The 27,876-nt window shown below is 51.3% G+C and overlaps 10 protein-coding genes across 10 annotated transcripts; 8 read left to right on the top strand and 2 right to left on the bottom strand.

Moving 5' to 3' along the window:
* Positions 1–419: 419 nt before the first annotated feature.
* On the top strand, positions 420–1,007 carry CONPUDRAFT_159572 (uncharacterized protein; the record flags this gene model as incomplete). The annotated part of the gene is made up of 3 exons (XM_007776679.1): positions 420–555; positions 649–791; positions 864–1,007. 3 exons carry the CDS (start codon positions 420–422, stop codon positions 1,005–1,007), a joined length of 423 nt encoding a protein of 140 aa, XP_007774869.1.
* Positions 1,008–2,428: 1,421 nt separating this feature from the next.
* On the top strand, positions 2,429–3,210 carry CONPUDRAFT_140255 (uncharacterized protein). The gene is made up of 3 exons (XM_007776678.1): positions 2,429–2,469; positions 2,526–2,609; positions 2,665–3,210. Exons 2-3 carry the CDS (start codon positions 2,527–2,529, stop codon positions 3,128–3,130), a joined length of 549 nt encoding a protein of 182 aa, XP_007774868.1. The 5' UTR covers positions 2,429–2,469; position 2,526; the 3' UTR covers positions 3,131–3,210.
* Positions 3,211–4,611: 1,401 nt separating this feature from the next.
* Positions 4,612–5,239, top strand: CONPUDRAFT_159570 (uncharacterized protein; the record flags this gene model as incomplete). The annotated part of the gene is made up of 2 exons (XM_007776677.1): positions 4,612–4,694; positions 4,753–5,239. The coding sequence occupies 2 exons, from the start codon at positions 4,612–4,614 to the stop codon at positions 5,237–5,239; spliced, it is 570 nt and encodes a 189-aa protein (XP_007774867.1).
* Positions 5,240–5,605: 366 nt separating this feature from the next.
* On the top strand, positions 5,606–8,068 carry CONPUDRAFT_169745 (riboflavin synthase domain-like protein; the record flags this gene model as incomplete). The annotated part of the gene is made up of 10 exons (XM_007776676.1): positions 5,606–5,770; positions 5,826–6,100; positions 6,152–6,433; positions 6,485–6,612; positions 6,668–6,840; positions 6,891–7,040; positions 7,095–7,203; positions 7,255–7,398; positions 7,450–7,672; positions 7,729–8,068. 10 exons carry the CDS (start codon positions 5,606–5,608, stop codon positions 7,871–7,873), a joined length of 1,794 nt encoding a protein of 597 aa, XP_007774866.1. The 3' UTR covers positions 7,874–8,068.
* A 250-nt stretch (positions 8,069–8,318) lies between these two features.
* Positions 8,319–10,138, top strand: CONPUDRAFT_169744 (SWI/SNF complex 60 kDa subunit; the record flags this gene model as incomplete). Its single annotated transcript, XM_007776675.1, has 8 exons — positions 8,319–8,362; positions 8,427–8,595; positions 8,684–8,830; positions 8,896–9,015; positions 9,073–9,208; positions 9,257–9,387; positions 9,438–9,677; positions 9,741–10,138. The coding sequence occupies 8 exons, from the start codon at positions 8,319–8,321 to the stop codon at positions 10,002–10,004; spliced, it is 1,251 nt and encodes a 416-aa protein (XP_007774865.1). The 3' UTR covers positions 10,005–10,138.
* A 201-nt stretch (positions 10,139–10,339) lies between these two features.
* Positions 10,340–13,092, top strand: CONPUDRAFT_147435 (BAR-domain-containing protein). Its single transcript, XM_007776674.1, has 8 exons — positions 10,340–10,446; positions 10,520–10,537; positions 10,600–10,709; positions 10,780–10,931; positions 11,026–11,185; positions 11,241–11,354; positions 11,403–11,561; positions 11,615–13,092. Exons 1-8 carry the CDS (start codon positions 10,432–10,434, stop codon positions 12,978–12,980), a joined length of 2,094 nt encoding a protein of 697 aa, XP_007774864.1. The 5' UTR covers positions 10,340–10,431; the 3' UTR covers positions 12,981–13,092.
* A 1,409-nt stretch (positions 13,093–14,501) lies between these two features.
* Positions 14,502–15,268, top strand: CONPUDRAFT_77624 (uncharacterized protein; the record flags this gene model as incomplete). Its single annotated transcript, XM_007776673.1, has 7 exons — positions 14,502–14,559; positions 14,670–14,726; positions 14,770–14,790; positions 14,843–14,889; positions 14,926–14,953; positions 15,011–15,120; positions 15,170–15,268. 7 exons carry the CDS (start codon positions 14,502–14,504, stop codon positions 15,266–15,268), a joined length of 420 nt encoding a protein of 139 aa, XP_007774863.1.
* Positions 15,269–17,254: 1,986 nt separating this feature from the next.
* Positions 17,255–19,885, bottom strand: CONPUDRAFT_132383 (uncharacterized protein; the record flags this gene model as incomplete). Its single annotated transcript, XM_007776672.1, has 4 exons — positions 19,757–19,885; positions 19,396–19,686; positions 17,667–19,338; positions 17,255–17,610 (listed from the first exon to the last, which is right to left on the bottom strand). The coding sequence occupies exons 1-4, from the start codon at positions 19,805–19,807 to the stop codon at positions 17,255–17,257; spliced, it is 2,370 nt and encodes a 789-aa protein (XP_007774862.1). The 5' UTR covers positions 19,808–19,885.
* Positions 19,886–20,821: 936 nt separating this feature from the next.
* Positions 20,822–23,283, top strand: CONPUDRAFT_169741 (uncharacterized protein; the record flags this gene model as incomplete). The annotated part of the gene is made up of 11 exons (XM_007776671.1): positions 20,822–20,891; positions 20,956–20,994; positions 21,054–21,176; positions 21,235–21,470; positions 21,523–21,594; positions 21,648–21,686; positions 21,736–22,296; positions 22,353–22,541; positions 22,603–22,800; positions 22,863–23,026; positions 23,084–23,283. 11 exons carry the CDS (start codon positions 20,822–20,824, stop codon positions 23,220–23,222), a joined length of 1,830 nt encoding a protein of 609 aa, XP_007774861.1. The 3' UTR covers positions 23,223–23,283.
* A 2,226-nt stretch (positions 23,284–25,509) lies between these two features.
* On the bottom strand, positions 25,510–27,364 carry CONPUDRAFT_85592 (uncharacterized protein). Its single transcript, XM_007776670.1, has 5 exons — positions 27,307–27,364; positions 27,050–27,232; positions 26,738–26,988; positions 26,511–26,661; positions 25,510–26,440 (listed from the first exon to the last, which is right to left on the bottom strand). The coding sequence occupies exons 1-5, from the start codon at positions 27,311–27,313 to the stop codon at positions 25,788–25,790; spliced, it is 1,245 nt and encodes a 414-aa protein (XP_007774860.1). The 5' UTR covers positions 27,314–27,364; the 3' UTR covers positions 25,510–25,787.
* Between the last annotated feature and the right edge of the window lie 512 nt (positions 27,365–27,876).

The raw sequence follows: 27,876 nt of genomic DNA, 5'->3' as shown, positions 1-27,876 counted from the left end.
ATTCTGCGCAGAGATCTGATGAAGAAGCTCAATCAACATCTGTCGCGGCCAAGCCAGGCCGACATCAATGACAGGTTTCTCCCAGAGTTTCTCTCGCTAGCAGTGGAGACCAAACGTTGCTCCTTGGGCATGCCGCTTTTCGTACAGAATTCGAAGCAAATCAACCTCGATGGGGAGTCCACGCCAGTAGGCACATGGAAAAGTCAATCGTAGTAGATGGGCACTTCAACCCGCATCACTCACAGCTCACAACGTCCGGACCACTGTCATTTCTGTGAGACACCGAGGAAACCGGTCGAGACCGGCGACATGTTGCACTGGGGGTATATAAAGGCCTACATTGGCAGTGGTGGTTTTTTTCTTACCTTCTCTTCTACTTTTGTTTTCTCCCTCCCAAAACTCCAGTCGCGATCATCATCATGCAGCTCATCTCCACTGCCCTTTTCTCTCTCGCCGTTGCTGGCGCTGCCCTCGCCTCCTGCGACGAAGCCTCCCGCTTCGGCACGTTCAGCATCAACGCCACCTCTGACAAGGCTATCGTGACCGGCCAAGTAAGTGCACGATACCTCAGGGGTTGCCTTTACAAACTCACCCACCTCGCTCCCCGCTCTGCACAGACCATCATCGGCACGCTGAACCTTTCCTGAGCCCACTCGTACGCGGGCATCTACCCCAAGTACATCGACTACTACCTCGAGGTGCCCGAGAACAACAACGGCCACGAATCGCCTATTATCCTCGCGCACAACGAGCCCAAGGCCAACGCGTCGTCGGACTCGTTCACCGTCCAGGTACGTATTTGGGGTTTTCATCTCGAAACGGATTATGAGGGGGTGGTTTCTGATTCTGATGGCCTATAACAGATTCCCGACGCACCGTACTGGCAGGCGAACTACTCCGTGCTCGCGCAGCTGACGTACCCGGTCAAGGGCGAGCAGGGCGGGACGTACTACACTACGGGCGGTGTGTTCTCTGGTATCAAGATCGCCCCCACTGTGTCGAACTAGCATAGTAGAAGACAGAACGCCTAGGGACAAGGTCATTTTTGAGTTTGATTTTAGTACGGATTCGGCGTCGATAGACTCATATGACACTTGTTGGGCCACGATACACCACACTCTTCTGTAAGCATCTTGAATAGTACTTGCTGGTTGTATAGATTACCCGGAACGATGCGTATTTGAATACGTCTCCTGAGCAAGGATCTGCGAGCGTATTGCTATGTTTTTGCCATAAGAGGATGCTGTGGTTAATTTCTCTAACCTTATTTGGATTCAGCTCGAACGTGTGTGGATTCATTATGTGCAACCAGTAAGGCAGGCTGCTATGATGGCCTGCCACAAATCTAACGATGGAGTTCTACACAAAGCCTACGTCTGTCGCTGTCGAAGGTATCAACATTTTTTCGGACATTGGTGCGTTAAGTACATCTGATCCAGCTGGAAACCTACGTAGCTGAGAGCCGTGAGGGTGCAAGGCCATCTATGCTGAGTTGAATACTCCTACATCTCTGCTGAAAATGGCTTAGGCCATTTTGAAGGGAGCGTTTCGGTCAAAAGTGACATGTCGTGCTTCACGATGCCTTATTGTTTATGCCCTAAACCGAGGCCCATGGCCAAACCTTGTGCTTCAGAGAGGACTAGCCTCCGATCTGAGTGTCAAGCCCTGATATTCTTGTTTGATTCTTGTTCCTTGCTTGTTCGTGTACGAACGTGTTCTTTCCCAAAAGGTAATAGGGCTATGGGTCGTCCAGCTATAGAAAGAAGCAATGGATCCGTGTTTATCACTGTAGATCGATCTATATAGCGCTAATTTGTATTCTCTTCGTCGTGGCCGTTTTAAGGGCTCATTGTTAACAGCTATTCTTGAAGAATAATTCTTCCTTACTGAAAGGTTCCAGAAAGGTGGCTTAATCTCCGGACTGGACCCCAAGGTCTTGCCCATGCTTCCATCGTTCACCTAAACTATTAGGCCCTTCTCTTGATTCAAGACAGGAATAGTTTTGCGCCCAGAATGTACAATGTTGCCTCGCTCAGGGCGTGTTAACGTGTTAGACGCTCATCATCTCATTCAATCAACGTTACTCCATCTGGACCAGCACGAGTGCTCAAGCGTTCAATCTATGCCGGTTTTCAGATCTCCGTAGTTCTTGACTTAATTGACGGGGTTTATGATGCTTAAGATTGGGGTGGCGATGAATGCCTGACCTGGTATATCCTACCTGGCCTGAACGACTCTTCCACTCTAAGAGAACTCGAACTCGAGCACCGCTGGAATGCGTGCCAATACCTTTTTGGAGCTCCACCTGACGTCTGCTCAATTATTTTCTGACACACAGCTTGAAGGGAACGTTCCAGAAATTTTCAAAAAGCGCTCGTGAGTGTATAAAAGGGGTGTAGTGTGTATACATACTCTTCGTCCGGATCCCCGTGGAATCCATCCCTCGTTCAGCTAGTGACAATAGGAACTGTGAGTTCTCCGTCTCACTCAACTCATTTCGTTTTCACTCAATATTTCTCGCCAAGAATGATCGACCAAAACCATCTCCGTCAGCTTGCAGCGGGGGGTTTCATGGAAGTAGAAAGCGACGTCAATGGTGTTTGGAATGCGTACGTACCGCTCTTACACAATGCATGCCCTGTCTCAATCGAAGTCACCTTACAGGGCTATTCACCAGTCATATCCCACTGCGAATGTGGAATATGTCGTCGCTCCAGAAGTACGCATCGACGATCAAAATCGCTTGGACCTTCTCGTGCGCTCCTTCACCTACAGTGCTGGAGGGAACCCCACTGCGAAGCCTGTCCTCCTCTTCGAAGGTAAAGGTAGCAGTGGGGACAGCTGGGAGCGCCTCGAGTCCCAGTTATCCGGCTATCTGAACAGGCCGGGCTTCCTGACACCGACCCAGAAATGCTGGGCTCTCGGCGGCCGTGGGAAAGATATGAAGCTTTGGCGATTTCACAAGGCGAACGCAGAGTTTCAGAAGCTTCTGCCGTGGAAGGTGGAAAGGGGTGCTGCTAAGGAAGTGCCCAGGGAGAGAGCTCCTCCTCCGTACTCTGTAGTGGACAACTACGACGAAGTGAGGATCTTGCTAGATTACATTCATAACCACCCGGATCCCAACTTTTAAAGCCTGAGGAGTACTGCTTGTCAAACAATGAATTGTACTTGTATTATCGCACAAATGCCTTATGAGATAAACTTCAAGGAATGAGTCAGGACGAGATGCACGATTGCTGTAGTGTGCAGGCTAAGGTCTCTGGAGCCGCAGTGTGGCGCAAGGTTAAAGTGTTGGGGATGCAGGATGTTTTTACTTCGACTCATGAGACACCTGAACCACATGCTTATCACAGCTTGAACGTCATTATTGAACAAAAACAGCTAAACGTGCGGATCCTTCGCTGTTCGTCTGTCAAGTGGTCTGTGCTCGGCGTCTTTGTCAGTGTTCTCAAGTTCCTCTCATCTATTTGTCATGTTATATGAGCGATGGCAATATTGGTATTTTTATGACAGCAAAGGCGCCTTAGTCTAAAACGACTGGAACCTCTGTTAAAACATGCAGAATGTTCATGATGACAATGGTGACGACTATGCTGTGAGTCAGCATCTATGCTTTGTCCCCTAGCCCACCCTCATCGGAGATATACAGGGTACTTTCCGGTGAGAGTTTGTCTCTGCCTGCCTTCTTCGAGATTTAAGGCTTTTCGTGATCTACACGACAATCTCGAGTCAGTCTTGCACGTTACAGCATGGATCTGAAATGCTCCCATGGCTCATGGCAGATCTCGGGTTTCTCAACTAGGAGTCAACCTATGGTTTATGACAAGGTTATTGGGTTCTAAAACTTCGGGAAATACCAAAGGACGCGTCAATATTTAGTCCAAAATCCATCTGCACCACACGGATAAAACTTATGTTCCGGTATTCAAGCCATTCGAGCTCTCCCAACTGAACCCTTCTAAGTGTTTGTTTTTCCGGACATGGAGTTTGGAAGCCTGCGGTAGAAACGGAATAGTTTCGGAATAATCAAATTCGCATCCAGAACTCACCGAGAGGTTCGGCGACTCCGCGATGTCGTTGCAATGGAAAAGAACGCCAGCAAAGCGCCAACCAGTTTCCACTCGCTCATTGTCACCGCTCCAATGTGAACGCCACTCCAAACACTATTATTGAAAACTGGCCCATCGATTTGCAATGGGCTGTAATGGGCTGCTTTTTCTCGCTACGTGTCCAGCATCCGTACAGCTCACTCGAACGACGTAGCAAGCTTTCCACGCTTCTCAAGGAGTCGCAGCTTAGTTAGCGGACCGTTAATGATTAATGATGATCGCATGAAACGTATGATACATATCAGCGCAAGGCTCCAGCAGAAAAACTTGGAAAATATCGTGCGTTGTACTACAAAAAACAGCTTGAGGGGGGCATTTCGGAGAGTTCTCGAAAGCGCTCGTGGACATATAAAAAGGATGCGCTATGTGCATTCTCTCTCTTCATCCGTTCCCCACAGAACATACTCGCACAACATTTACCATGAAAGCAGCGATAACAAAAGCCGTGCTTTTTTTGTCTTGTCTCGCTTCCCTTGCCTATGCTTCATCTCTCTCAGTAAGGATGCTCCCCCAAAACAATCTCCGTAAACTCGACGCGGGGGGTTTCTTGAAAGACGAAGGCAGCGTCAACGGCGTCTGGAATGCGTACGTACCGCCCTTACACACGTCTACTACATGCGCTCAATCAAAACTACGCTTATAGAATTCTTCAACAATGCTACCCGACTGGTACGGACGTGAAATATCTCGTCAACCCAGAACTACGCATCCAGGAGGACAGCCGTCCTGACCTGCTCGTCCGTTCCTTCACCTACACTGGAAACACAGCCACTGCAATTCCTGTCCTCGTCTTCGAAGGTAAAGGCAGTGATGGAGAAGACTGGTTGCGCATCGAGAGTCAACTGTCCACTTACATGGGGAAGCTCCCGTTGGCCGAGTCCCAGAAGTGCTGGGCAATCGGTGCTAAAGGGAAAGAGATGAAACTCTGGCGGTATTACAAGGCGAATGGGGACTTTCTACCATGGAAGATCAATACACCGGGGGGACGGAGCCCACTTATTCAGGAGGTAGAACGTAAGAAGGCTCCAAATGCTTACTCTGTGGTGGACGACTACGGTGATGTTAGGATTTTGATGGACTTCATTACTAAATATCCAGATCCCAACACCGCACCCTCATCCGGCCCATAGACGTTGAACTCGCGGAGGCATGGGATTGTATTAATAAAGCCATTAGGTACCTACCTTCCTATATATAATATGCCGTATGTACCGTAAAGATTATGTTCGATGAGTCCCAGATAGTTAGGATGTTACAGTTGGCTGGACAGTGAAGCTAAGAGTAAGGCAGAAGCAATACTGCGATGCCTCCGCGCATGTCGCAGAGCGTGGGCATCATTCAATAGGAGATTGAATATTGATATCAGATAAGATCGGCCGTAAAACGGCCGCGGATGTTCGGGCTATTCGGCTGACTGTTTTCTGACGGGGTGCAAGGGATCATCCAAGTACTCACCAATCATCGACTCCCAGTTTCCCCCACCATGTGCACCCCCCATGTCTTCCTCCAACCATGATGAGCATGGCATTGACGAGCGGACGTTGCTCATACTCTATGCTACCGAGACGGGAACCGCTCAAGATGTCGCGGACAGGATCGCGCGGGAGTGTCGTCGGATCCACTTCCAGTGTAGGGTGAAGAGCATGGACGAGTATCCAGCTGTAAGTTTTCAAGATTGTTTCCTGCGACACGCTCATCTAATCCCACGCGATCAAGTCCGAACTAATCAATGAGCACTTCGTCGTTTTCGTCGTATCTACAACTGGCTCTGGCGCGGAGCCCCGGACCATGACCGCCCTTTGGGCTACACTCCTTCGCGCCGACCTTCCGTCCGATCTATTCGAGGACATGGACTTCGCCGTTTTCGGACTTGGAGACACAGCGTACGAGAAGTTCTGTTGGCCTGCCAAGAAGCTGTCGCGTCGACTGGAGAGCCTCGGGGGACGCGAGGTGTGTGCGCGAGGGGAAGGAGACGAGCAGCATATGCTTGGGTACGTGGTGAGACTCGGCCATCGACTGACCTGTCTCTGACCTCTGTGTAGTATTGATGGCGCGCTAGATCCATGGATTGAGGCGCTGCTCGATACCTTGCTTCATCTATACCCACTTCCAGCTGGTTCAGACAAGCTTCCCTCGAGTAGCAAGCCCCTCCCGCGTGTCTCCGTGACGGATATATCGCCCCAAACATCTGTTGATGAGCCGGATCCTGTTGATGTGGACGGCCGTTATCATGATGCAGCACTGACACGGAATGAGCGGATGACTTCGGACGACTGGTGGCAGGACGTGCGACACTTCGAGTTTTCGTTCAAGGACGACATACAGTGAGCTGTTTTTAACCACAAAGCACGTCGACGAGTGTTAAGCTATGTTAGTTATCGGCCAGGCGACGTTGCTGTCATCCATCCTGTCGCCGAAGAGTCCGAGGTAGAGTTATTTCTCGTCACCATGGGCTGGGCAAGCATCGCAGACGAGCTCTTCACAATCAGGCAAGTCGCATCAGGTATGTGTGTTCCCTCTCCAAAAACTCGCTTGACTAACTCCTCGCCCTGATCAAGATCAAACTTTCCCCGATTATGTCCCAGAAGTCACCTCTCTGCGTACCCTATTCACGCGATACTTGGACTTCAACGCCGTCCCCCGACGATCATTCTTCCAGCTCCTTCGTCACTTTATTACCGATGAGTTAGAGATGGAAAGGCTGGACGAATTTTGCTCGGAAGAGCTTGCAGTGCGTGTACCCTCTCGTCAAAACAAAGCTATGTCTGACAGCGCATGAAGGATGAACTGTACGACTACACAACGAAAGTCAAGAGGACGATATACGAGGTGATGACCGAGTTCCGCTCCGCGCGAGTGCCAAGAGAATATGTGTTTGACCTGTTCCCGCCGATGAGGCCGCGGCAGTTCTCGATAGCTTCCTCCGTGAAGGTAGCATTATCCGCATCTATGATCGACTCGATCTAACCCATCTACGTAACCTAGCGGCACCCACAGGAGGTGCACCTGTGCATTGCTATCGTGCGATATCGAACGAAACTCAAGGTCCCGCGAAAAGGAGTTTGCACGTCGTACCTCGCCAATCTCCCTGTTGGTGCGTAATATCTCGTGCATATAACCATGAGCTGATACTGATTCTATACAGGGTCTTCTATCCGAATACGCATCCAGCGCGGGCTTTTCACGTTGCCCACTGATAAATCAACCCCCGTCATCTGCGTGGGGCCTGGTACCGGGATTGCGCCAATGCGGGCGATCATCGAGGAGCGGATCATGGAGGGCATTAAGCGTGCGTCTCATAGAAACACGACCTGTTTGGCTGCTCATATGCATCTTGCAGACAATACCCTCTACTTTGGCTGCAGATCTGCATCGAAAGACCAGCATTACGGCTCAGAGTGGGTAGCCCATGCGCAGGATGATCAGCTCGTCTACCGAGCGGCGTTCTCGCGTGACGTGCCCGAGGGAGTGAAGCGTCCATACGTACAGGACTTGCTCGCCCAGGATAAGGAGAGACTGTGGACGCTCATAGGCGAGCGGAAGGGGCAGGTGATCATCTCAGGGTATGTTCAGGTGAACCAGGGTGAAAATACGCGAGCTGATGCTGGGATTGGAACAGGTCCTCGAACAAGATGCCCGCAGCTGTGCGCACAGTCCTTCGCGAGGTCGCAGAGAGGGGCGGCGAGATGTCGGCGGAGGATGCGGCAGAGTATGTGTCAGTGATGGAGAGAGACGGTAGGCTGGTTGAGGAGTGCTGGAGTTGAGCGATATGTGGTTATCGCCGTGTTAGGACTTTGAGGAGCCAGATCTACAACTCGAAGTTTCGGTATACTGTGTCACACTGTGGTTGTCGACTACTTTCATGCTGAAGATGCACTTGAATCGCAAGGGAAAGCAAATGAACTCAAAGTAAACGAGGATAATTCACAATCCATGCCTTTCGCGGGGCAGAGTCAGATAAAAACTCTCCGTTTCCTAGATGATGATGATGTTTCAATCGCAAGCACTATCGCAATAATAAAACTAAGCAAGACTGCGATGAGCAAGTGTCGGACAGCGACGTTGACGAGCATTCAAAAGATTCAGGGGCTGTTTCGGCATATGCCTTAAATCACGTGCCCCCGCTTCTCTTGTCCTGGTCTTCGCCTCGTCCCGACGCGAACACAAGTAACCCCCTTGTAGTTTCCCTAACACACGCTCTCCAACAAGATGATGCGCCAACCGGGTCTCGTTGACGGCGTCAAAGATGCCAAGTACGTTCCGTACCGTTACATCGAGGGACGGGAGGAGGGGAAACTGACCAAAAGGATTAAACAGGAAGCGAAAGCTGACGAGTAAGACCCTGCCGAACGCGCTGCAGCAGGCGCCCGAGTTCGCCGAGGACTCGAAGATGTACCGGGACCTGGTGGAGATGGAACGTAAGCTCGACTGGACGATTTCGCGGAAACGCGTCGAGATTCAGGATGCGCTTGCGCGGAGTCCTTCGGTGCGTCCCTCGACTCGGGCCGCCCCGCGTTTCGCAGTTCGTGGGCGGAGGGGCGGATATTGACTAAACGTCGTTTTGACTTGGCCAGACGACACGCACGCTGCGGATCTTTCTCAGTCATACGACGTCGGGCCAGGCGTGGCAGAGCACCGAGGGCGCTGATCCGACGGTGAACTTGGAGACGGGGGAGGGTATCCCGGCGTGGACGCTCAAGGTGGAGGGGCGGTTACTCGAGGTGCGTCCCGGCTGCCATTCACACCTACCCCCTTTATTCCGGGACTCATGGAGAGGGTGATGCAGATACCGAACCAGCGGTCGCGAGACAAGGTGCCTCCGCGCAAGTTCTCGACGTTCATCAAGCGGCTGATTGTGGAGCTGGACCGCGACCCGAGCGTGTATCCGGACGGGAACATTGTAGAGGTAAGCCGCCCCCCGCATGCTGCGTTTGTTGAAGGAAGTGGCTGAGGGCTGGGACAGTGGCCAAGCCAGCCAAACACGCAGCCTCCCCTTGATGGGTTTACGATTCGACGGACGGGCGACGTGCCCACAAAATGCAGGGTGCTCATGTACCTCGCGCAGTACCCTGAGCAATTCAAGATTGCGCCAGAGCTAGGTTAGTCGGGAGAATGGTGGTGCGGCCTCACGCTCATTTGGGTTGTAGGAAATATACTTGGTATCACGGAAGAGAGCCGGTTAGGCGTGATACAGACACTATGGAACTATATCAAGATCCACGGGCTGCAGGATAAGACTGACCGCCGGCGGATACGGGCAGACGAAGCTCTAAAACCTGTACGCTCCCTCCCGTCATTGCTCACTGAGCTTAACTGACGCGTTTACAGATTTTTGGTGGAGAGGGGACGACGTTCTATCATCTCCCGGAGCTGGTCAACCGATATCTCATGCCGCCAGACCCCGTCGTCCTCTACTACACCCTTGATCCCACCGTACCCCCACCAGAGCGACCGTCTGCATGGGACATTGAACTGAAGGCGGAGGACTCGAACCTGAAGAATCGGATGGCGGTGTCCATCCAAGCGAGCAAGGAAAGCACGCAGGATCTCAGCAAACTTGACGACGAGGTAAGCCCCCACCACCGCTTGCTTTTGGCGTGCGCCATGGAAACTGACGGACATTCTGATTAGATCGCGGTGCTCGTGCAGTCGCTGCAGAACTCCCACACGAAGCGCGTGTTTCTGCAGAGCTTCGCGAAGGACCCGGCGCAGTTTATTCAGACGTGGCTCGAGTCGCAGTCGCGCGACCTGGAGAGTGTGCTTGCGAGCGGGCCGAGCGAGGGCGCGACGATCCGCGCGGAGGAGCTGAGGCGGAGCGAGTTCTTTAGGTTGCCGTGGGTGGACGAGGCGGTCGCGGTGCACGAGGGCATACGGCATGCGAAAGGGCCGCAATGATGTGTTGATGTTGCGCAGGCGCTGCTTCTTTCAGCTTTATCCTCTTGTATTCCTTTCTGCACATTCTTTGAGATGACATATATACTGTCTTGTGTTTCTTGCTATCCTGACGTTGCCTCTTAACTAGACGTGACAGTAACATTAAAGGGGTTTCAACAGGGTTTGCGATGTGGGACAAGGGCGGGCGCAGGCGTTGTGAGTTGCGACGGGTTTCATAAAGGGTTGCCATTTGTCGCGAGGGACGACACCCGCCGGGCTGGGCCGACTCCAAAGTCAGACCACCCACAATAACGTATAAAGATGCCATTCAGCCCAATCACAATGCACCTCCTTCATTTGCAACAGCCCCGGAGGCGAACACGCAACACACTGGCATTCCTCGTCTGAATCCGCGTTTGGATCTGACCACCACACCACCCTCGACACCATGGCGAGCAAGCAGGTGAGCTCCCAGTCCATCCCCACTCTCCATTGTTGCGGTGGCTGACTGACATACTCGTCCCTGGGATCCGCAGCTTGGGAAGTTTAAGCAGGTGCGCCGCTTTATTTTGGGAACGTCGAACGTGGGGCGCTCAGACGGCATGACCGACGGCAGTGGGCGGGCGAGAAGATCTCCTCGAGGGAGAAGACTGTCACCGCGGACGACAACGATGACTTCAAGGAGACCGAGCAGGACATCGACCTCCGCAAGGAGGGCCTCATCCGGTACGCATACTCTCCGCCCTTCCTTCCCTGTCCTACGTGTCCTTAATCCCACCGTTCTTGAACTCGCTAGGCTGCACATGGCGGCGGAGGACTACCACCACACGCTCTCGAAGAAGAAAGAGTCGCCTGCAGTGCAGGAGAACGAGAAGCTCATGCCAATCGACACGTTTGGCATTGTCATGCTCAACCACGGGGAGGAGTTCGGAGACCAGTCTGCGTTCGGTGCGTACCGCTGCCTCGTCGTTCTCGCTGCCGCCAGAGGGCAGCGTGCGCCGTAAGCACTCGTGTCTCACTTGCGTCATGTACGCCCGTCTAGGCTCCTCGCTTGTTAAGCTGGGCCGGGCCCACTGCAAGGTCGCCACGCTGCAGGAGTCGTACGCGATCACGTTCCAGGATGGGTTCATCAACTCGTGCAAGGGGTTCTTGCAGGACATCCGCGATTACGAGCATCAGAAGAAGAAGCTCGAAAGCAGAAGGTCAGTAATAGATTGTAAAAACCTGCATATCGTGTACTAATAGTGGGTATGCTAGGCTTAGCTATGACGCAGCACTCAACAAGCTCGAGAAACTCAAGGCTAGTAAGAAGGAGAAGGAGAAGGACCGGAAGGATGCAGAGGACGAGCTTCAGAAGAGCAGGCTACGCTAGTGGGTAGTAGTCTGCTTCGTGATGGCTCGTAGCTGACCGCCCAATAGTGAAGAGACGTCTGAAGACGTCCGAGCTCGGATGCAGGCAATCCAGGAGAACGAGGTCCAACAGCTGCGCGAGCTCACGAATTTCCTCGACATTCAGCTCAACTTCGCGCGGCAATACAGGGAAATCATGCAAGAAGTGAAGGAGGGATGGTGTGACGAGTACGTGCCCGTCGTCTGCCTCCCTGATCCAATTGCTGACTGTGGTCTCGCAGAGCAATGCTCACCAACTTCGAGCGCTCCCGATCCCGAGCTGGGTCGCAGCACACCCGTCGCTCTGTGGATGACGGAAGTCGATTCCGCTCCGTCCGCTCCAAGCGCTCAGCGGTCTCCATGAACAACCAGGGCTCATCTACCGACGACGACGGGCCACGCAAACCCCATTCTCGTCGTCCATCAGAATCCAAGACGACGATGTCGTCGCGCCCCACCTCGCGCGCGTCGCGGAAGCGCTCGGACAGCGCGGCGACTGCGGGTGCTGCGGAGAAGGCCAGCAAGCGAATGAGCGTCGCAGGGTGGGCGTCGAGCGCGGTTAGCTCGGTGACCGGCCGCGGGCGGAAGGAGGGCTCGAACTTTGCTGCGCTCAAGGATAAGGCTGGAGGGGACTCAGACGACGACGAGAGTGACAAGGAGGGCAGCGGAACGCGGCCGCCAAGCTCGCGCTCGATGGCGAAGAAATCGCCGATGCTGTCGTCGTCGTCGCCCCGCGTGCCGCCGCGCCGGTCGAAGCCCCCGTCCCCAACAGGCAGGGTTGTTAAGACGCTGTATGACTTCTCGGGCACTGCGGACGAGCTGCCGTTCAAGGCTGGCGAGGAGATCGTCGTGCTCAGCGAGCCCTCGGAGGACTGGTGGCTCGGCCAGAACGCGAGCGGCCGCAAGGGGCTGTTCCCCACCAACTACGTCGAGAGCACATCTGCGCCCTCAAGTCACATGCCTCGGTCTAGTTCTGGCGTGCCCTACCCCGATGACGAGAGCGAAGATGACGTCGGGAAGTATATCGGCCAGAAACCCGTGGGCGTCGGCGCCGCAGAAGGCGCGTCGGCGTACCTCAACGGCTTCGACTCGGCGAGCGCGATCAGCTCGCTCGCGGACCACAACGAGGAGGAGCATCTCGTGCCGTTCAAGGGATCGGACGACGACGTGCACCTCCCCGGGCGGCACGACTCGCCCAGCGGATCGTACTCGGGCTCTGGGTCCAGCGTCAGCGGCCAAGCCTCCGGCCCCGGCCCCGGCCCGGGCGGTCTGGGCGCCTCGCTCAGCCGCCTGCGCGCCCACTCGGACATGGGCACGAAGCGCCCGGCACCGCCGCGGCCGCCCCCGCGCAAGTCGACGACGAATCTGCTGAACGCTGCACCGCCGCTGGTGCCTGAGAGGCGGTCGCCGGCGCCGCAAGGCTCGTCGGCGCTGCTGCAGCCCCATCCCAATGGCGCGGCGTTGTCGGCGGCGGGGTCGCGGTCGTCGCCCGGGAAGGATGTGTCGCCGTTTGACAGCTTGATGGATATATCGATGCAGTGTACGACGTTTAAGCAGCATCCTGGGGAGCCTATTGGGTTTTGCGGGAACTGTTTCCGCATGCACTAGCGATGTTGTGGGTGGGAGGTGGGTGGGGGATGAAGAAGGCTTCGTGCGCGGGGCTTTGAACAGTCTGTGAACATAGGTGCCTAGGACTTTCAGTTGACTAGTATCGTACGCCACTCCGTTTTTAGACTATTCCTGTGTAATGTCCTTTTGGATTTGTCGCCTTTTTCTGTATGCGTGTAGCCGATGATGCAGATGTATTGTATTTGAGTACTTCAGTCGATCGTAACGGGTGTTCGACGCTGCGTTTGCGGGATCCAGACCGAGACGGCTGAGGTTGATTACACCTGTTAGAGGTGGTCCTAAATCGTGATAAGGTTGTCCGCGTCCATCCTAGTCCGTCACTGCCATGACGCAGAGCCTCATCAAATCCAGAGTCGCCTAGCCGATCTTTGGGGAAAGTTAGTAAATGACCTGTTGTTTCGAGCTGAGATACCTGATTATTGGAGCATGTCCGCAAAGGAAATCAGGATTCTCCACCATCGTGTGTGCCATCTGCTCTGTACTAATGCCTCGCCCAACCTCGGAGCCATATCCAGTAGCTGAGTACTAAACTCTGTTACTCATTTCCGGCGTGGCGTGGTGATGACTCCCACATGCCATCCAAAAACGATACATGGTGACTCCTTATCGTCTGGGTACCTGCTGTCCTGCGAGAGGTACAAGGCGAGAGATCGCGCATCCTCAAGAATCAGGGCAAGCCTTTTATTCTACAGTTTCAATGAACGTAGCTCTTTCGGCTTACGATTTCAGGTAAATTTACCTTTAAAGCCACTCGTGTTCTTGTTACCACACACCGGCTTTAAGAAAGTAAGGCAAACCCTTAATAGTCATACTTTTCTGTACTGGCAATGCATCGATTCCGCATCGGTGGTGCGACGCAAGCGGGAAAGATAGCTTGCTTCCTTGTTTAAATGCCGACAACGAGCTAGTGGTGTTCAGCTGCCCTTGAATGGGAACCTCTCCCCAGGTCAAACTATGCTCAATGCACCTGACCCAATGAGCTCAATCACTAGAGTTAGTACTTACTTTATGATTCTCAATCAAGCTCTTTTGACACTATACCTGGCTTCCCAAGATCACAGTAAGCTGCGCCGATTCCATGCAGATTTCAAATGGACAGGTTTTTTTTGATACGGCCGGAGCTTGGTTCCCAAGCTTTCGTACCGAAGCATTAACAGTAGAACCATATGGAACCCGGTGGTGTTTATGGCTGGAGTTCTGTGGCCGTCCGAGGCTCAAAGTAGGAGGTGCCATACATCAGAAACTAGGAAAACCTTCATTTGGTTCATGCTCAATCCTCATACGCTATAAAGTGTGCATGGTATAAATACGCTCGCGCATATGGCCTGACGTTATTCGCCCCATACATCATGACCTCTGCCTCCGTATACCTGGCTGACGAGTCACAGATCTAGCTGACCAAAGTAAGCTGTTCGCACATGCCTATTCTTGTTTCAAGCTAATTGATGGACTCAAGTACACTACGGGTATGTTTCCTCTATGCTAGCGCTCTGACAGAATATGGCTCATGTCGAGACTGCTTTGATCGACACGAGCAGTGGCTGCATCGGCACTCGTGGTAAGCTGCCCCGATAATTATCTCTTCAGGTCCTGTCATTGAAACATGTCCCAGATCTACGACTACCTACTAACCTTCAAACATGAGGTAGCAACACGTTCACCTTTCAGTAAAGCGTCTCACGGTTAATCCAGCAACGGCTTGTTTCAAGCCGAAAGTGGAGCTTTGTACGCGTTGTCTTTACGCTGGCTCGTTATTGTCCTTTCATAGCATCGTTTTTGACGGCTTATGGTAAGTCTCGTCCATAGACTTAATGCCAGCGACTCTCCTGACTCCCGCATAGGTGGCCTTAAAAACCCGCCCAATGTGGGTGTGGCACGACTGCAAAGTGTGAGCACCGAAGATTACTTATGTCGTGTGTGCTAGTGCACGCCATGGAAATGGTCATCTACAGGTGAGACAACAGCGTTATGACGGTGTATCTCGATTCTCGAAGGCTAATTTGGAATAGCATTTCCTGCCACCTCGATACTCTGTTCGGAAATCCTTGTGGCGTTTCGTGTGTACGTGATATGGAACAAGAGCCGGAAAGTGTTATATGGTATACTCGCTGTAGCTACGGTAAGTTTGCAATATTATCCCATACCGGGTTCCTCACTGTTTTGCACAGGTATGCATTACCGTGTCCGTGGTAACTCAAATTCTTGATGTCTACTGGGACCCGTGGCCTCTTCGTAAGATCCTTACCACAGCTTTCTCAACAGAGTAGTTCATGGAAGTGTATTGTTTTACATGTCAGCCGCCCCTTTGGAATATCCTTGCGGCTTGCAGAGCGACAGGATCGTTGTGGTCCAATACTTATCTCTTGTTGTCTTCGAGTCTGGTAAGTTTCCGGGTTCGAAATTGCTGATGAATCTTGGACTAACTATGTCGTTTAGCTCAACTGAGCCTCACTCTTGCGAAATGGAAGCAAACGGCACGCTATTCTCGTCATCCCCTTGCGTCAATCATGTATCGGGATACGTTTGTTTACATTCTCCTTATACTTCGTGAGCGACCTCATACCTATCTCTGATTTTCTTTCAAACCCATTGACGTGATGAATCAGTGATATCCATAATAAATTCCATTGTACAATTTCTGCCGGTAAGTACACCATTTTATTTGAAAAACGAGTGGGGCGACTGATAAAAAAACGAACTTGAGTTTCATACAGCAGAGTTGTTGACAATGTAAGCTTTCATATTAATCTGTGTTTACACTTTTTGATAAATTTATTACGAGCAGGATGCAGTCTAACATCCACGCAATCATCTCATGTAGGATTCTCTTCAATTTGAAAGAGAGGGACGAAGCCGTTCGGATGCCAACCCAAAGTATCACACGCACAATTTCTACACTTAGCACCGTTGTATGATTGGCACTCACAAGATGAATTACCAGTTGGTAAATAGAGCTATACATTGATGGATAGCAACCGCCTCAGATTCCTAGCACACGCGTCGAGTCCCGGTGAAGATGTCTGATGATTCATAGTTTCCTTGACCACTTGATCTCATTGGATCAAACTGAATCAAAATTATAATTAATCGAGGGGGCATGGTTGATTCTCACAGCGTGTGAAGCGACTAGCCGGCCTGGTCAATTCAATCCAAGACATCATTGGTACACCATAGGATGCTGCCGTTTCATGGACTATATCTCGGTATCGTGCGGGTTGGATATCAGATGGGCAACGCTTGAGGTGTATTAAAATCATCTTGGCGTTAAACGCTGCTCCGGGGCCGCCCATATATTCACTATTCGGCGCTACTTCCACATCATAAAGTCTGCTCAGATCCCCAGCACAGGGACAGCAATTCGCCAATGCGGGATCAACCTCTCTTTTTATAGTGCTAATGAGTGGATTCTCCACACCAAATTATCTCGGATGAACTCACCATCAATATCAATTGTGGTCTTATTCCCATGCACCGACCTTACGACAAGTAAGGAAAACTGTTTGGTCGTCTTCCTCTGTCATGGAAATGCACTGTCGATCCTGCATGGTGCGACACAAGCGTGCCGACGGTAAAGCTTGCACGCAACTCGAAATTTCTCCCTCTAGCGCCGGCTGTGATCTGTAGGTGATACTGTGGTGTAGTCATTCTCTTGTCTCACCATCTACATTGCGGTGGAGCAGCTTCAGATGGTATGAACAGGTTCTGATAAAATCAACTGGAGTTGCGCCGCAGCTTTCGCCTTGTAAGAATTTGACATACTGAGCCACAATACATAGCTCTCATGCGACTCATGCACCGGCTAGGAATTGTGATGCCTCTGTCATGTGGAACCTTGAGCTCCAGACTCGCCTGAGGACTACTGGTATATGTGATTGCACCCATTCCCATAACGTCGACGTGTTAGACGTTCAGAGGTCACACATACGGGCCTACGTGAGATGTTTTGTACATGCACAGGTACTAGGTGAGATGCTTATATGGGCACGCCTCAGGAACTCAGCATCAGTGCTGCATCAACATCAGGAAAAACCTCAGCTGGAAATTGGATACAACTTGTGTAAAGTTCCCAATGCATGTCAAGTACGGAAAAAACTGAGACATTTTCCGTCAAGTTAATTAAAATTAGCGCAAGTTTCCAAAAGTAATTTTGACTTTTCTATCTTCGAATCAATATCACTTTACAAGACATATTACAACTCTATACTACCGAGGATAGTTCCTGCCCACTATGGGTGTTCATACTGCGTGATAGATTAGTATACATTGAAGTATGTATGTGTATCCTTGAACACGTTTACATAGAATGTCGTGCATTCTTCTAATACATTATCTGATGTCCACCGTGAAGGCACTACAGCACCCCACTTTGGGATCAGATGCACGCTCCTCTCAATGACGCTTACTGGGATAACCGAGGCTTGCCTCTGACCTCCGTTGACGTCTCGGTGTACCTTGTATAGTCCAGAAGCCCGATCCGGAGACGAAGTGAATGCGCTGAACCATTCGACATATGCCAGATGCTCAGGAAACTCTGTAAAACCGGGGAGAAGCAGGCGCATAACACTGTCAGGTAAAGTGAAGATGAGCCGGACTTGAGCAACTCGATATTCTGTTAGATTGTCAGAGCTGTGGCAAAACAAACTGAGTAAAACGAGCAAAACGAACGTTTTATACCAGCTGAGGTGTCGGCATCTACACGGACGAGAACTGTGTCAAACCGAGCAGGAGATGCTACAGCTCCATCGGGGTTGTAACGTGATGGTTGAACATGTACAGAATCGAAGGTATCTGGACCAAAAGCCTCGGCATTCACAAACTTGAGGCGGTGGAAGGCTGACACTCGTTCCAGAGGCAAAGAACGCTCCGATGTTTTGATCTCGAGGTCTCGGGCCGTGATGTCAGGTTGACGGAGATGTGTCACGAAACGTAAAACGGCGGCCGTGAAGAAGCGGGCACCATAGTGCTTTGGCGATTGAATATCAGCCAGAGAGACATTTGGCCGAGTTGGATGACGCGTCATCTTTTGATGAAGCACGCAGGCAAGGTCAGGTACCACCCATTGCTCGCGGCTGCTGGCTGCTGGGGGTGTTGAGGTCGCCTCTTTCCAGTGGATATAGCTAGCATGATGGAAAACCTTCTCCTTACGCTCGAGCCATTTAACCATTTGAAAAAGTTCATCCTTGTGGTTGGTTGCTGCATACGCATCCTTTGCCAGATCAATGTGAAGTCTCTCTGTCGCCTCCGTATTGAAGTTGTCAGCAGTGCCTAAATCGCGGATTGCACGAGCATAATGAAGAAGCATATGGAGTTTGGGGATATTGAGCTGCTCGCGGGCGCCGAGCTCTATGAAAATGTCCTTGTGGGTATGGAAGTCACCTAGCGCATCTTCCATAGCTTCGAGTGTTCTGTCGGAGTGAATGGGGTATTGGGCTAGATATATGAAGTCAAGCAGACTGCGAGTGGCTTGAAGAAGCCGTGTTACTTCATCCCGAGGGAGAGGAGCATCGATAATCAGCCCAAGCAGGAAGCGTGACATTTGTTTATGCTCGGTGCCGCTCACGCGTGAAAGAGTTGTGATACCTTTCCGAAAGAGTCTGATGCTATGGTTGGGCGGTAGTCGCCGTGCACGTGCATCAATCTCAGCTGAGCCGAGTATTGCTTTGAGCCACTGCAGCAAATGTTTGAAGACCCCTTGATGCAATTGGTGAAGAATGTCAGGCGTAATGGATCGAAAGATGTCCACATAGGGAAGGCTCTCCCAGAATGGATGCTGTACAGGTCGTATGTTGGCGTCCCGACAAGCCTGTGAGAACGAAGAAGATTCCAGTTTATCAAGTGCATCAAGGACGACATCCAAATCACGAGGTGACGATGGGCAGGGATATTCGCCGAGAGTGTCATGCGTGCAATCGCACACCGGACACGTTCCGCCAAAGGCTGCTGTGACCAAGCACTGCTCTGGGTAATCACCTATGTAGGCAGCAAGAATAGGATGGCCCCGGCGTGTTACACCATCACCACTAGTCATCGGAATGCCATGTACTCCGGCTTCACGCAGTGGCTCGACTATATAGCCCATACACGCGTGAAACAGGTTGGCGAGAGTACGACGCCGTGCAGTTTTGTTGGATATGTGATCAAGGCGGGAAGTAGGCAGGTAGGCGAGAAGAATCTGGCCCTGTCGACTAGGTTTTCGGCGGATAGTTTTCGGGAGATTCCCAATGGTGAGATAGACGGGATATGCAGTCTTGTTTCTGAAGAGTGTGACCTGAGTCTTGTCCGAAGACAGTATAACGGGGATAACTGTAGCACCCGACTTTTGTTCTTCCAAAGTTTTCTGCAGCACGTTGCACTATGAGTTCTGACACATGGAATAATGTGAATGACAACGCACCTGCGTACTCCACCACCATCTTCCGGTTTGCATATCGTGATACAGCCTCTGTGTCTTGTCTGCGTCTGCGTACTGGCGTTCAGGCTGGAAACTTAGATATTGGGTGTGATTTGGATCGCCATAGAGCGCGCGAATGCACTCAATGATATCACGGGAGAAGAAGTCGAAGCTCTCCCCTCCAGCAACAACTTCATGGTGGGTGAATACAGGCCTACGACGAGGTAGCTGGGTGTCAATGATTTTGTTAAGCTCATTTGAGCTCGAGTACGATAAGCCAAGAGCCTCAGTAACCTAGTATATGTGTAGATTTGTAAGCCACAATGTCGGATCAAGCAATAGTGAATCATGGACAACTTCTCACCCCTGGTATATCAAGCAGCTCACTGAAAGCAGTCGAGCTTGGCCCACGCATCTTCGCCCACTTTGCTAGTCTCCAGTCTATCTCGGAATTAAAGGGTGCCCATTGAGACTGACCGTTGACTTGAGAGCCATATGCATGAAATGATTTCTCATCTGATAAGCCGATCGGTGTACCAGCAGACCCTCCAAAGAGATCTACAGCAGCAGGCTTATACCGTAAGTGCTCAGTCGAGGATTGATGTACATTTGTGCTTGGACTTTGTGGCCGCTCATCGACATGGTCTTCATCTTCACGCGGCAAGGCATCTTCCACCGTGGCATTTGGTCCCCTATCTGGTTCCCATCCGCCAGATATACATTCCTGAAACGTATTCTCTTCCTCGCTATCCGATCCTTCATCCAGATGGTGTGTATTCTCAGTGGTAGGCTCAGCTGCAATTACTTAGTTGATGATAAGTGGTGATCATCAAGATCTGATACCTACCATCATGATGAGATGTCACGGCAGCAGCATTGTTTTCACTGGACTGCGGCAGTGGTGCATCGGATGTATCCACATAGCCGAGATCCTCAGGTGTATAGTCACTTCCAAACAGATCACCAGCAAACTGGGGAGGGTGACTTGGCGATGAATGAGGAATGCGAGATGAGGATGCATTGCTTTGTGAGCTACACTGCCGATTTTGTCGAGGTAGCGATGGAGATGGGCGGACCCTGCGCTCTTGATCTTTGCGGTATGTCATGCATGTTATATTTTTGGTTTTATTCAGGTGTTGCGTGAGGTACTGCCTCTCAGAAAATGGAGTCCGGCACGCAGGACAGACGTGCATGACGAGGAAGACAGAGATAGCCGTGAGAAAAATGGGCCTCGCGTGCATGCTGCCAAACGCGGCACGGTGTCTTGGTTCAACTTGAACGTCAAACGCATCCGCCCGCGCTGCCACTCTTCAGTGCTTCAGCCCGAGGGCGCCATCCGTTCTTTACATCTGTTTCAGCCTGAGAAGGCCTGTCCACTCATTCACCCTTCCTCTCCTTTGTCATATCTCCATTGCTACCTCGACTTATAATGGCTGGCGCGGGAACCAGCGCTCAAAAGAAGAAAGCCACTGCAAAGCTGCAGCCCAAAAAAATCCAGCGTATGTGACACGGTTTGAGTCATGCTTCTGAGCCAGCTGACGGGCTTGCTCCTCATTATGATAGCAACTCGCAAGTCGAAGGGTGATGCCGTGGCAAAGGCGGGTAAGGTCTTTGCTCTCTGTACCTCTCCTTCGCACTCACTTTACCCAAACCCTTGTCAGCATTACAGAAAAGAACCAAGGCCAAGGATAAGGGTGTCGCATCACCCGCATCATTGGTCCAAGGGACACTACCTAGTAGCAGTCGGAAACGGAAGCGACCAGCTCAAGCTGATGAAAGTGGAGGTTAGTTCGTATCCTGTCGACGTGACAAGTTGGTCTCATTGATCATTGTATTTGTTAGGTGAACCGGAGGTTGACTGTCAGAGCAATGCTGGTGGTGATAGCGGTGGTGCCATGTTGTCCCGAAAAAGAGCCCGACCGCCAAGGTTGGTAATTGACTCTGATGATGAACGGCATGAAGCTGGTGTCGAGGAGAATGATCAGGAGGATAACTCGGGCTCGGATGACGAGGGTACAGACGAAGAGGAGGTGGAGGATACTAATGAGGTTGTTACCTCGCAGGCTATTGAGAATGAGGTGAGCTCGTGCATCATGTTCTCCTATTCTTGCTTCCAACGACAATTTTCAGAAGGTGCAGCTGATTGGACGTGCGAGTGGCTCAGACGTCGAGGAAGAGGGAGCTGCAGTTACGAGCAAGAAGGTATGCACTACTTATTACCAGCGTCATTCATGATCTAACACAATCGTTTCCAGGCACGCCTAACCCACCGGCAGAAGAAACTTGACGACGAAGTGAGCTCTATGTATGCTATTTGTGTGCGGTGGCACTGATTTTTTACAGCTTCCCGAGGTTGGTCATGGGCGAAGTACATCAAAACCAAAACTCTCTTGGGCCAAGCCTTCGATGCGGAAGGCCAAGCTATCTTCTCAGCGACGCCAAACCAAGTCCAAGTCTCAACGCGAGGGGCGGGAGATGCAATCTGGCGGTTCTGACGACTCGAGCACAGACACTGACTCAGACACCACTGTGGAATATGCAAGCGACGGCACGGAATGGCTACCTCAGACTAAGCTACGGCTTTGTGGCGGGAAAACGATTGGTATTCGGGCCCAGCGTTCGCACGTTCAGAGGACTCTGAAACGGGGCATGGAGCTCATGACTCGTTACATTGTCCTTGGCTGCGATGAGCTCGATTGGGTGGCGCAGGTTATCGAGGCTGGTTTCAAGGATGAGTACCTTGAGAGTTTCGTCTCCCCTCTCGCTGTTGGTGGCCTTGACCCAATCGCATTTCATGCGCTCGCAGATGGCGCTGAACAAGAAGGTTTGAACAAGCAAGGTGATATGGTACAGCGTATCACCACCGGCTCTTATGAGCTTTACGTTCAGCGCTGCGTTAATTATGTACGTCAAACCTCCTTATGCGGACGACCCTCACTAATTACGATCTTTTTCTGCAGCTTACGAACCGATGCGGACCAACTCGGGCAGCAATCAAAAGCGCTATTGGAACTGCTGTCGTTGGCGTTTTCGGTCTCGACTCGGAGTCGAGGTCCCACGACGATGTTATTTTTCTTTGGGATCAAAGTCGCTATATTTACCCAAAAAACCCCAAGTATACCGGCGCTGATAATAATGTTGACGAATCGGTATGTAGTTTCTTCGGATGCGGCACAAACTCGAAGTCGTTTATTTCCGAGCACGCCCCAGATTGATCGATCCCGACCATTCGAGAATCTAGTCATCTCTAAGGCAGTCAAGGCGGCTTTCTTCACTGTCGTAGAAGTCACTGGCGCGCAGCCTGCTGACCTCGGCCTCAAACTATCTCATCGCCTCAAGTCTTCAATCGAATCTTTGTCGGACGAGAAAGAAATTACGCCTTCGATGCTACTAATGGCATCTGCTGCAGTACGTATCCAGTTTCTACTTCAAGCTCTTAATACCTTTATTTGACGAATTCACGCAATTAGGTTTCCGCCATCTTGAAGGATAGGGTCAACAGCACTTCGGAGAACTTTACGGGATCTTGGCTTGACAGTCTTTTCAAGCAGCAGCTAATTTGGCTTGCAAGTATACGTAAGAACTTTCCCAGAAGGTATCACGAGTTGATGCACGGTATATATAAGGATTGCACGTAAGTCGCTTGAGTTTGCTTTCGTGGTCCGATGATACTGACCTCTAACTTCTGCAGTGGCTCATCCTTGGCGGCTAAGTCAATGACATGCGACGTCAAACGTATCCTCGGTGAGGTCCGGTGGGATATGATGGCGAAGCAAGAGACACAAGAGACTGCAGAGCCGGCAGCACCCAGTCTAGCATCACCTGCGTAAGTACCACCCCGCGCTATGTTACTTATTGATGGTACGAATCGTACACGGTACCCTACTCCCCTCGTTTCTACTACATTCTATAGCCCACTATTAATCGTATTGCTATCAATATAATCGATTTAATGCGAACAAGCCATGATATATTTGAGTCAAATACCGAAAGCTGGTACGAAACCCTACCCGATAGACGTCCAGATTTGTCACAACTTGCCATAACTTTTGAAAAGTTTCAGCCAATGGTTTTAGGGGGCTGCGAACTTTTTCGTGGTGGAGGAATTCATCAAGTTCCGTCAACTTTCTACAAGTATCCTCAACTTACGAGAAGAACGGTCAATCTTTCTCAATTTATGCAGTCAGGTTTTTCCTGATGAAGGTACCATGAACTTGACCTCTGAGTCAAATGGTAATAGTTATCAACTACATGTGGCAGAAGTAAGTAATGTTTGGAACCATAATCTCCCAGTTTAACCTGAATGTTTGGCCGTCAAGTATTCCGTTGGTTAGTTTATTTTCCTCGCTTTGTTGATCAAGATGTAACCAACGTATTTAATGAATATTACTGAGTCAACATCCGCCTTGACTTTACTTGTGAGTTAATTGCGCCCTTAACTTGGAAGACTTCAATCAGAGATTAACTTATTGATGTCATAGATCTACAATTACTTGCTCACATTCAAGCACGAGGTAGGAGGTTCTCTCTATAAAGGTTGTCTCATATTTCTCAAAGGTTGGAAGGTTTCTTTCATATGTGGTCAAAAATGGAGCATAGTCTCGATCGCGTTTATCACGGTTCGTTATTCTCCACTCGTGGCATCGTTGCTCACACTTTATGGTAATCGCATTCCGCTGCAATCTTGTTGCTTTCGAAAAACTTACCTGACTTTATGTTTGAATAGCCCGTACTCATGTGAGTTACGAGTGTATGCTTCACACAACAGTAAATATGCTTAATACAACATCCTCCAGTGCCTGATCTTAAAATGGCCTGGCATAGGTTTGTCACTATTAAGCGTTCTTCAGCAATTATTCCGTCACCTCATATATTGCATCGCCGCAAATAGCATTCAGTTTTGCAACGCTTTTTGCTGCAGCTACTTTAATGCTACTTCAGCTGTACGTGATATGGAACAGCAGCCGAAAAATTCTACTTGGGATGATTACCCTGGTTGTAGTATGTCCGCATTGCGACAAGGGACCCATGGATTCTTTCTCACTCCTCGAACAGGCATGTGTTGTGATAATACCTGTCGTTTCATTCAAATTGCGCTGGAATGGTAAGCCCTACAGCCATCTTGATGAACACCAATAACTCACCGTTGTCAATGTTGACAGATTCCACTCCACTCGAATGCGGTGTATTACAACCCCGAAACGGTTTGGCAGTTACGTACTCTGCTCTGTCGTTTTTAGAACTAGGTAAGCTGGATAGAAAGGAGAGATTTGAAGCTTCGCTTATCGAAGCGATAGTCCAACTCTGTTTGCTTGTAATAAGATGGAGGAAGGCGTCTCGATACATTCAACACTCATTTACAAGAATCATGTACCGAGACACGTTTTCCAGCATTTCTTTTGCGCTTAGTATGCACCTTAAATCTAGCACCGTTTGTGACATACTCACATGTTCCTCGATGTAGTCCTTTCTTTGATCAATTCTGTGGCCCAATCTACCTTGGTAAGGTCTCGGCAGCTAAAGATTTTCATATTTATGATATGAATAAATATACTGACTAACTGAAATGACTAGGATCATCCTGGTGTATTGGCGGCTCTGTAAACGTTTATTCACCTGTTCACTTGGACTTGTTTCTAACAGCCGTTAACGCAGGGAGGTAATGCAAACAAACATCCACTCGATCATTGCCTATAAGATACTCTTCAACTTGAAGGAGACAGACGAGGCAGTCCGTACGGCGGGGGAGGATTTATACTAATGTTAACCCGTCGGAAACAGGCTAACCAGGGGGGGGCCGTACAATGCCGAACCTGGGACCCCTGGGGACCGAAAGGGACAGGGCAATGGGCCATTCACACTTAATTGACACGTACGTACGAATCGTCCGACATGGGATGATCAATCCCGATGGACGTTAATGGATGCATAACAATAATAATAATATACTAATGTTGTTGTTGTATAGTCTGCTACTAGATAGGCTTGGCTTCCACAGTGCGTTGCAAAGTGATACTTGACGTGATTGCTAGCAGACACCCGCACAAGAGACTTGTCGGAAAATGCAGGTAGTTCTCCATAAAAACAGGAAAGTTCACCCTTAAGCGCCCTGGAATGGGTAGGCAGAAAGTATTAGCTCATTAGGAGACGTACAATCTGCACAAGTACAAGATGTATCGTATACCAGACTCTGACGTAGTCGAGGCGTATACGGCCTGGTCACTGGGATATCGAAAAACTACGTAATAAAGATATGATGACGGCTACAAGAAATCGTAAGGTATCGTGAACGGTTCAGCGATGAGAGTCATTAAGCGATCCCCAAAATACAGCAACGCAAGCACCAACATGAGCACCAACGTACATCCACCAGCACCCACGTCCGACCCCGCGTACTACCAAATCAACACAACAATCCCCGTCGTCACACCCACACCCACACACGAAGCAGCGACGATCCCCACGGGCTCCCTGAGCGCCGCCCACGCATACACCACGACGCCCAGCAGAGCAAGCACGAACCCGAGCAGCGCGAGCACGAGCGTGCCGTAGAAGCACCGCGTCAGCATCCGGATCGGCGGAGGCGGTATCTTCGAGGGCTTATGGTAGTTCTCGGGCCGCGGCTTGTGCAGCTTGTGGTGCTGCTGCTCTGGCGGCGGCGACGCGTGGGGCTGCGATACTGGGTCGCTGTTTCTGCCTGGATTATTGCTGCCGCCGCTACCGCCGCCGGTAGAGCCGCCGGCGTTGCCGGGGTAGCCCTCCCAGGTCGGAGCGGCAGCGGGAATCGCGTTCGGATCGTACGGGTCCACCGCGGGCGGGGGCATGTACCGGGGTGTGTGCAGCACTGGAGTGGGGAGCGATGAGTCCGCCCGTTGGCGGCGGCGGAGCCGGAGCGGCTCGAGAACGAGCTGCGCGGCTGGCGGTCCGCCGCCGTTGCCGTCCAGCGGGGGACCGTGGTACGACGGGTCGCGCGGGTGTGAGTAGTACGGATCAGCTTCAATGATGGTATATTTCACGAGGACGAAGGAGGCTATGTAGCCTAGGAGAGCTGTTCGTCGGGATGTCGGTGAGCGAGTCTGAAAGGAGAGCAATGGAAGAAAAATAGAGAAAGGACGCACATGCGCAGATATGGAGTATCATGGCGCCGACTAACGCGGCATAGATGAGCTCGGAGAGCTGGTCGCTCGGCTCGTTGGGCAGCAGGGCGGGCGAGGTGCGGTAGTTCGTCATCGAGAAAAGGGTGCCGTCCATGGACGCGAGGAACGTTGTCTGCATCGACGGACATTATACAGCATGATGTTAGCGACACGAACGAGAAGCGCTGAAAGGCACAAGGAAGACGCACGACGACGGTGAGCACCTGTAGCCTGTCCTGCCATGCGGACACGAGCGCGTTCGTCGATGCGGTGTTCCCGCTCTTCGTCGTCGTGGGTGGGCTCTTCTTCGCCGGCGCCTGCGGCTGTGGAGCACCGGATCCATCTCCGCCCTGTGAACCTCCTGTCTTGTTCGGGACAATGGTATCCTGGTCTGGGTCGAGGTCCTCGGAGCGCGCGTCGCGCATAGATAGCTTCTCTGCTAGACTGCTGCGTGGGGGAGCTAGATCGGGATGGTTGGCTGTGATGTCGTGAGCGGCATAAGATAAGGTGGTGTCACATACGGGTATCGTAGAATCCAGACTCGAGGTATGAAGGAAGATGTGGGTGACGGTGTGAGGATGCGGAAAGCGGAGACAGCGGTGTGGAGTTGTCGGGTATAGGCTGACTTCGCAGGAGCGACCACCGACGGATATCGAGCAGAAGTGGACGGCGCGTGTCGTCAAAAGGGTCGTTAGAAGATGATACTGGTCGTTGAAGAGGTCGATTAGGTGGATTCATGTCATGTCATGATCCAGATGAAAGGCAGGTGAACACGCACCACTCATGGCGTCAAATCAAAGCAGGTCGTTAAATAGGTCGTGAGAGGTCGTGGAGCGCCAATAAGTGATAGGTTTCGTAAGGAGGGCAGCGGTACCCAGGGAGGGTGGAGGAGGAAAGGAAGGGGGGAAATGGAGAAGGGGCGCTGGCAGTGCTGTGTGGATCGCGCTTGCTGGACCGGACAGCGCTGTTTTGTCGACGAACGTGGTACGGATTGGGGAAAGATCAGGATCAGAAGCAGCCTCAGATATGAATCCTTCCTCAGTCCCACTAGCCCGTCTCACTCACTGTTCCAAGCTCGTGCAGAGAAGTCTACAGCAAATTCATGCAATTGGGTTGAGATGACCACAGGACGGGAGACAGCACGCACCTGGTCGTTGTTTTGGACCACCAGCGCCTCCTGGACATCTGTCACCCGACTCTAGACCGTGGGACTTTAGTGTCCCGTGCTTTATTGGATCCGAACCGAGGACTTCGTTATCCAAAAGAAACCACTGGCTTTCATCAGCTTTCCGTTCAAGTACCCATTGCTCCATCTTCTGAATTTACTTCGATGCGCATCTCCCACTCA

The sequence above is a fragment of the Coniophora puteana genome, assembly GCF_000271625.1.
Source record: "Coniophora puteana RWD-64-598 SS2 unplaced genomic scaffold CONPUscaffold_18, whole genome shotgun sequence".
Classification (NCBI taxonomy): Eukaryota; Fungi; Basidiomycota; class Agaricomycetes; order Boletales; family Coniophoraceae; genus Coniophora; species Coniophora puteana.
Note: the sequence above shows the minus strand (reverse complement) of the source record. Positions and strands in the feature narration are given on the sequence as shown.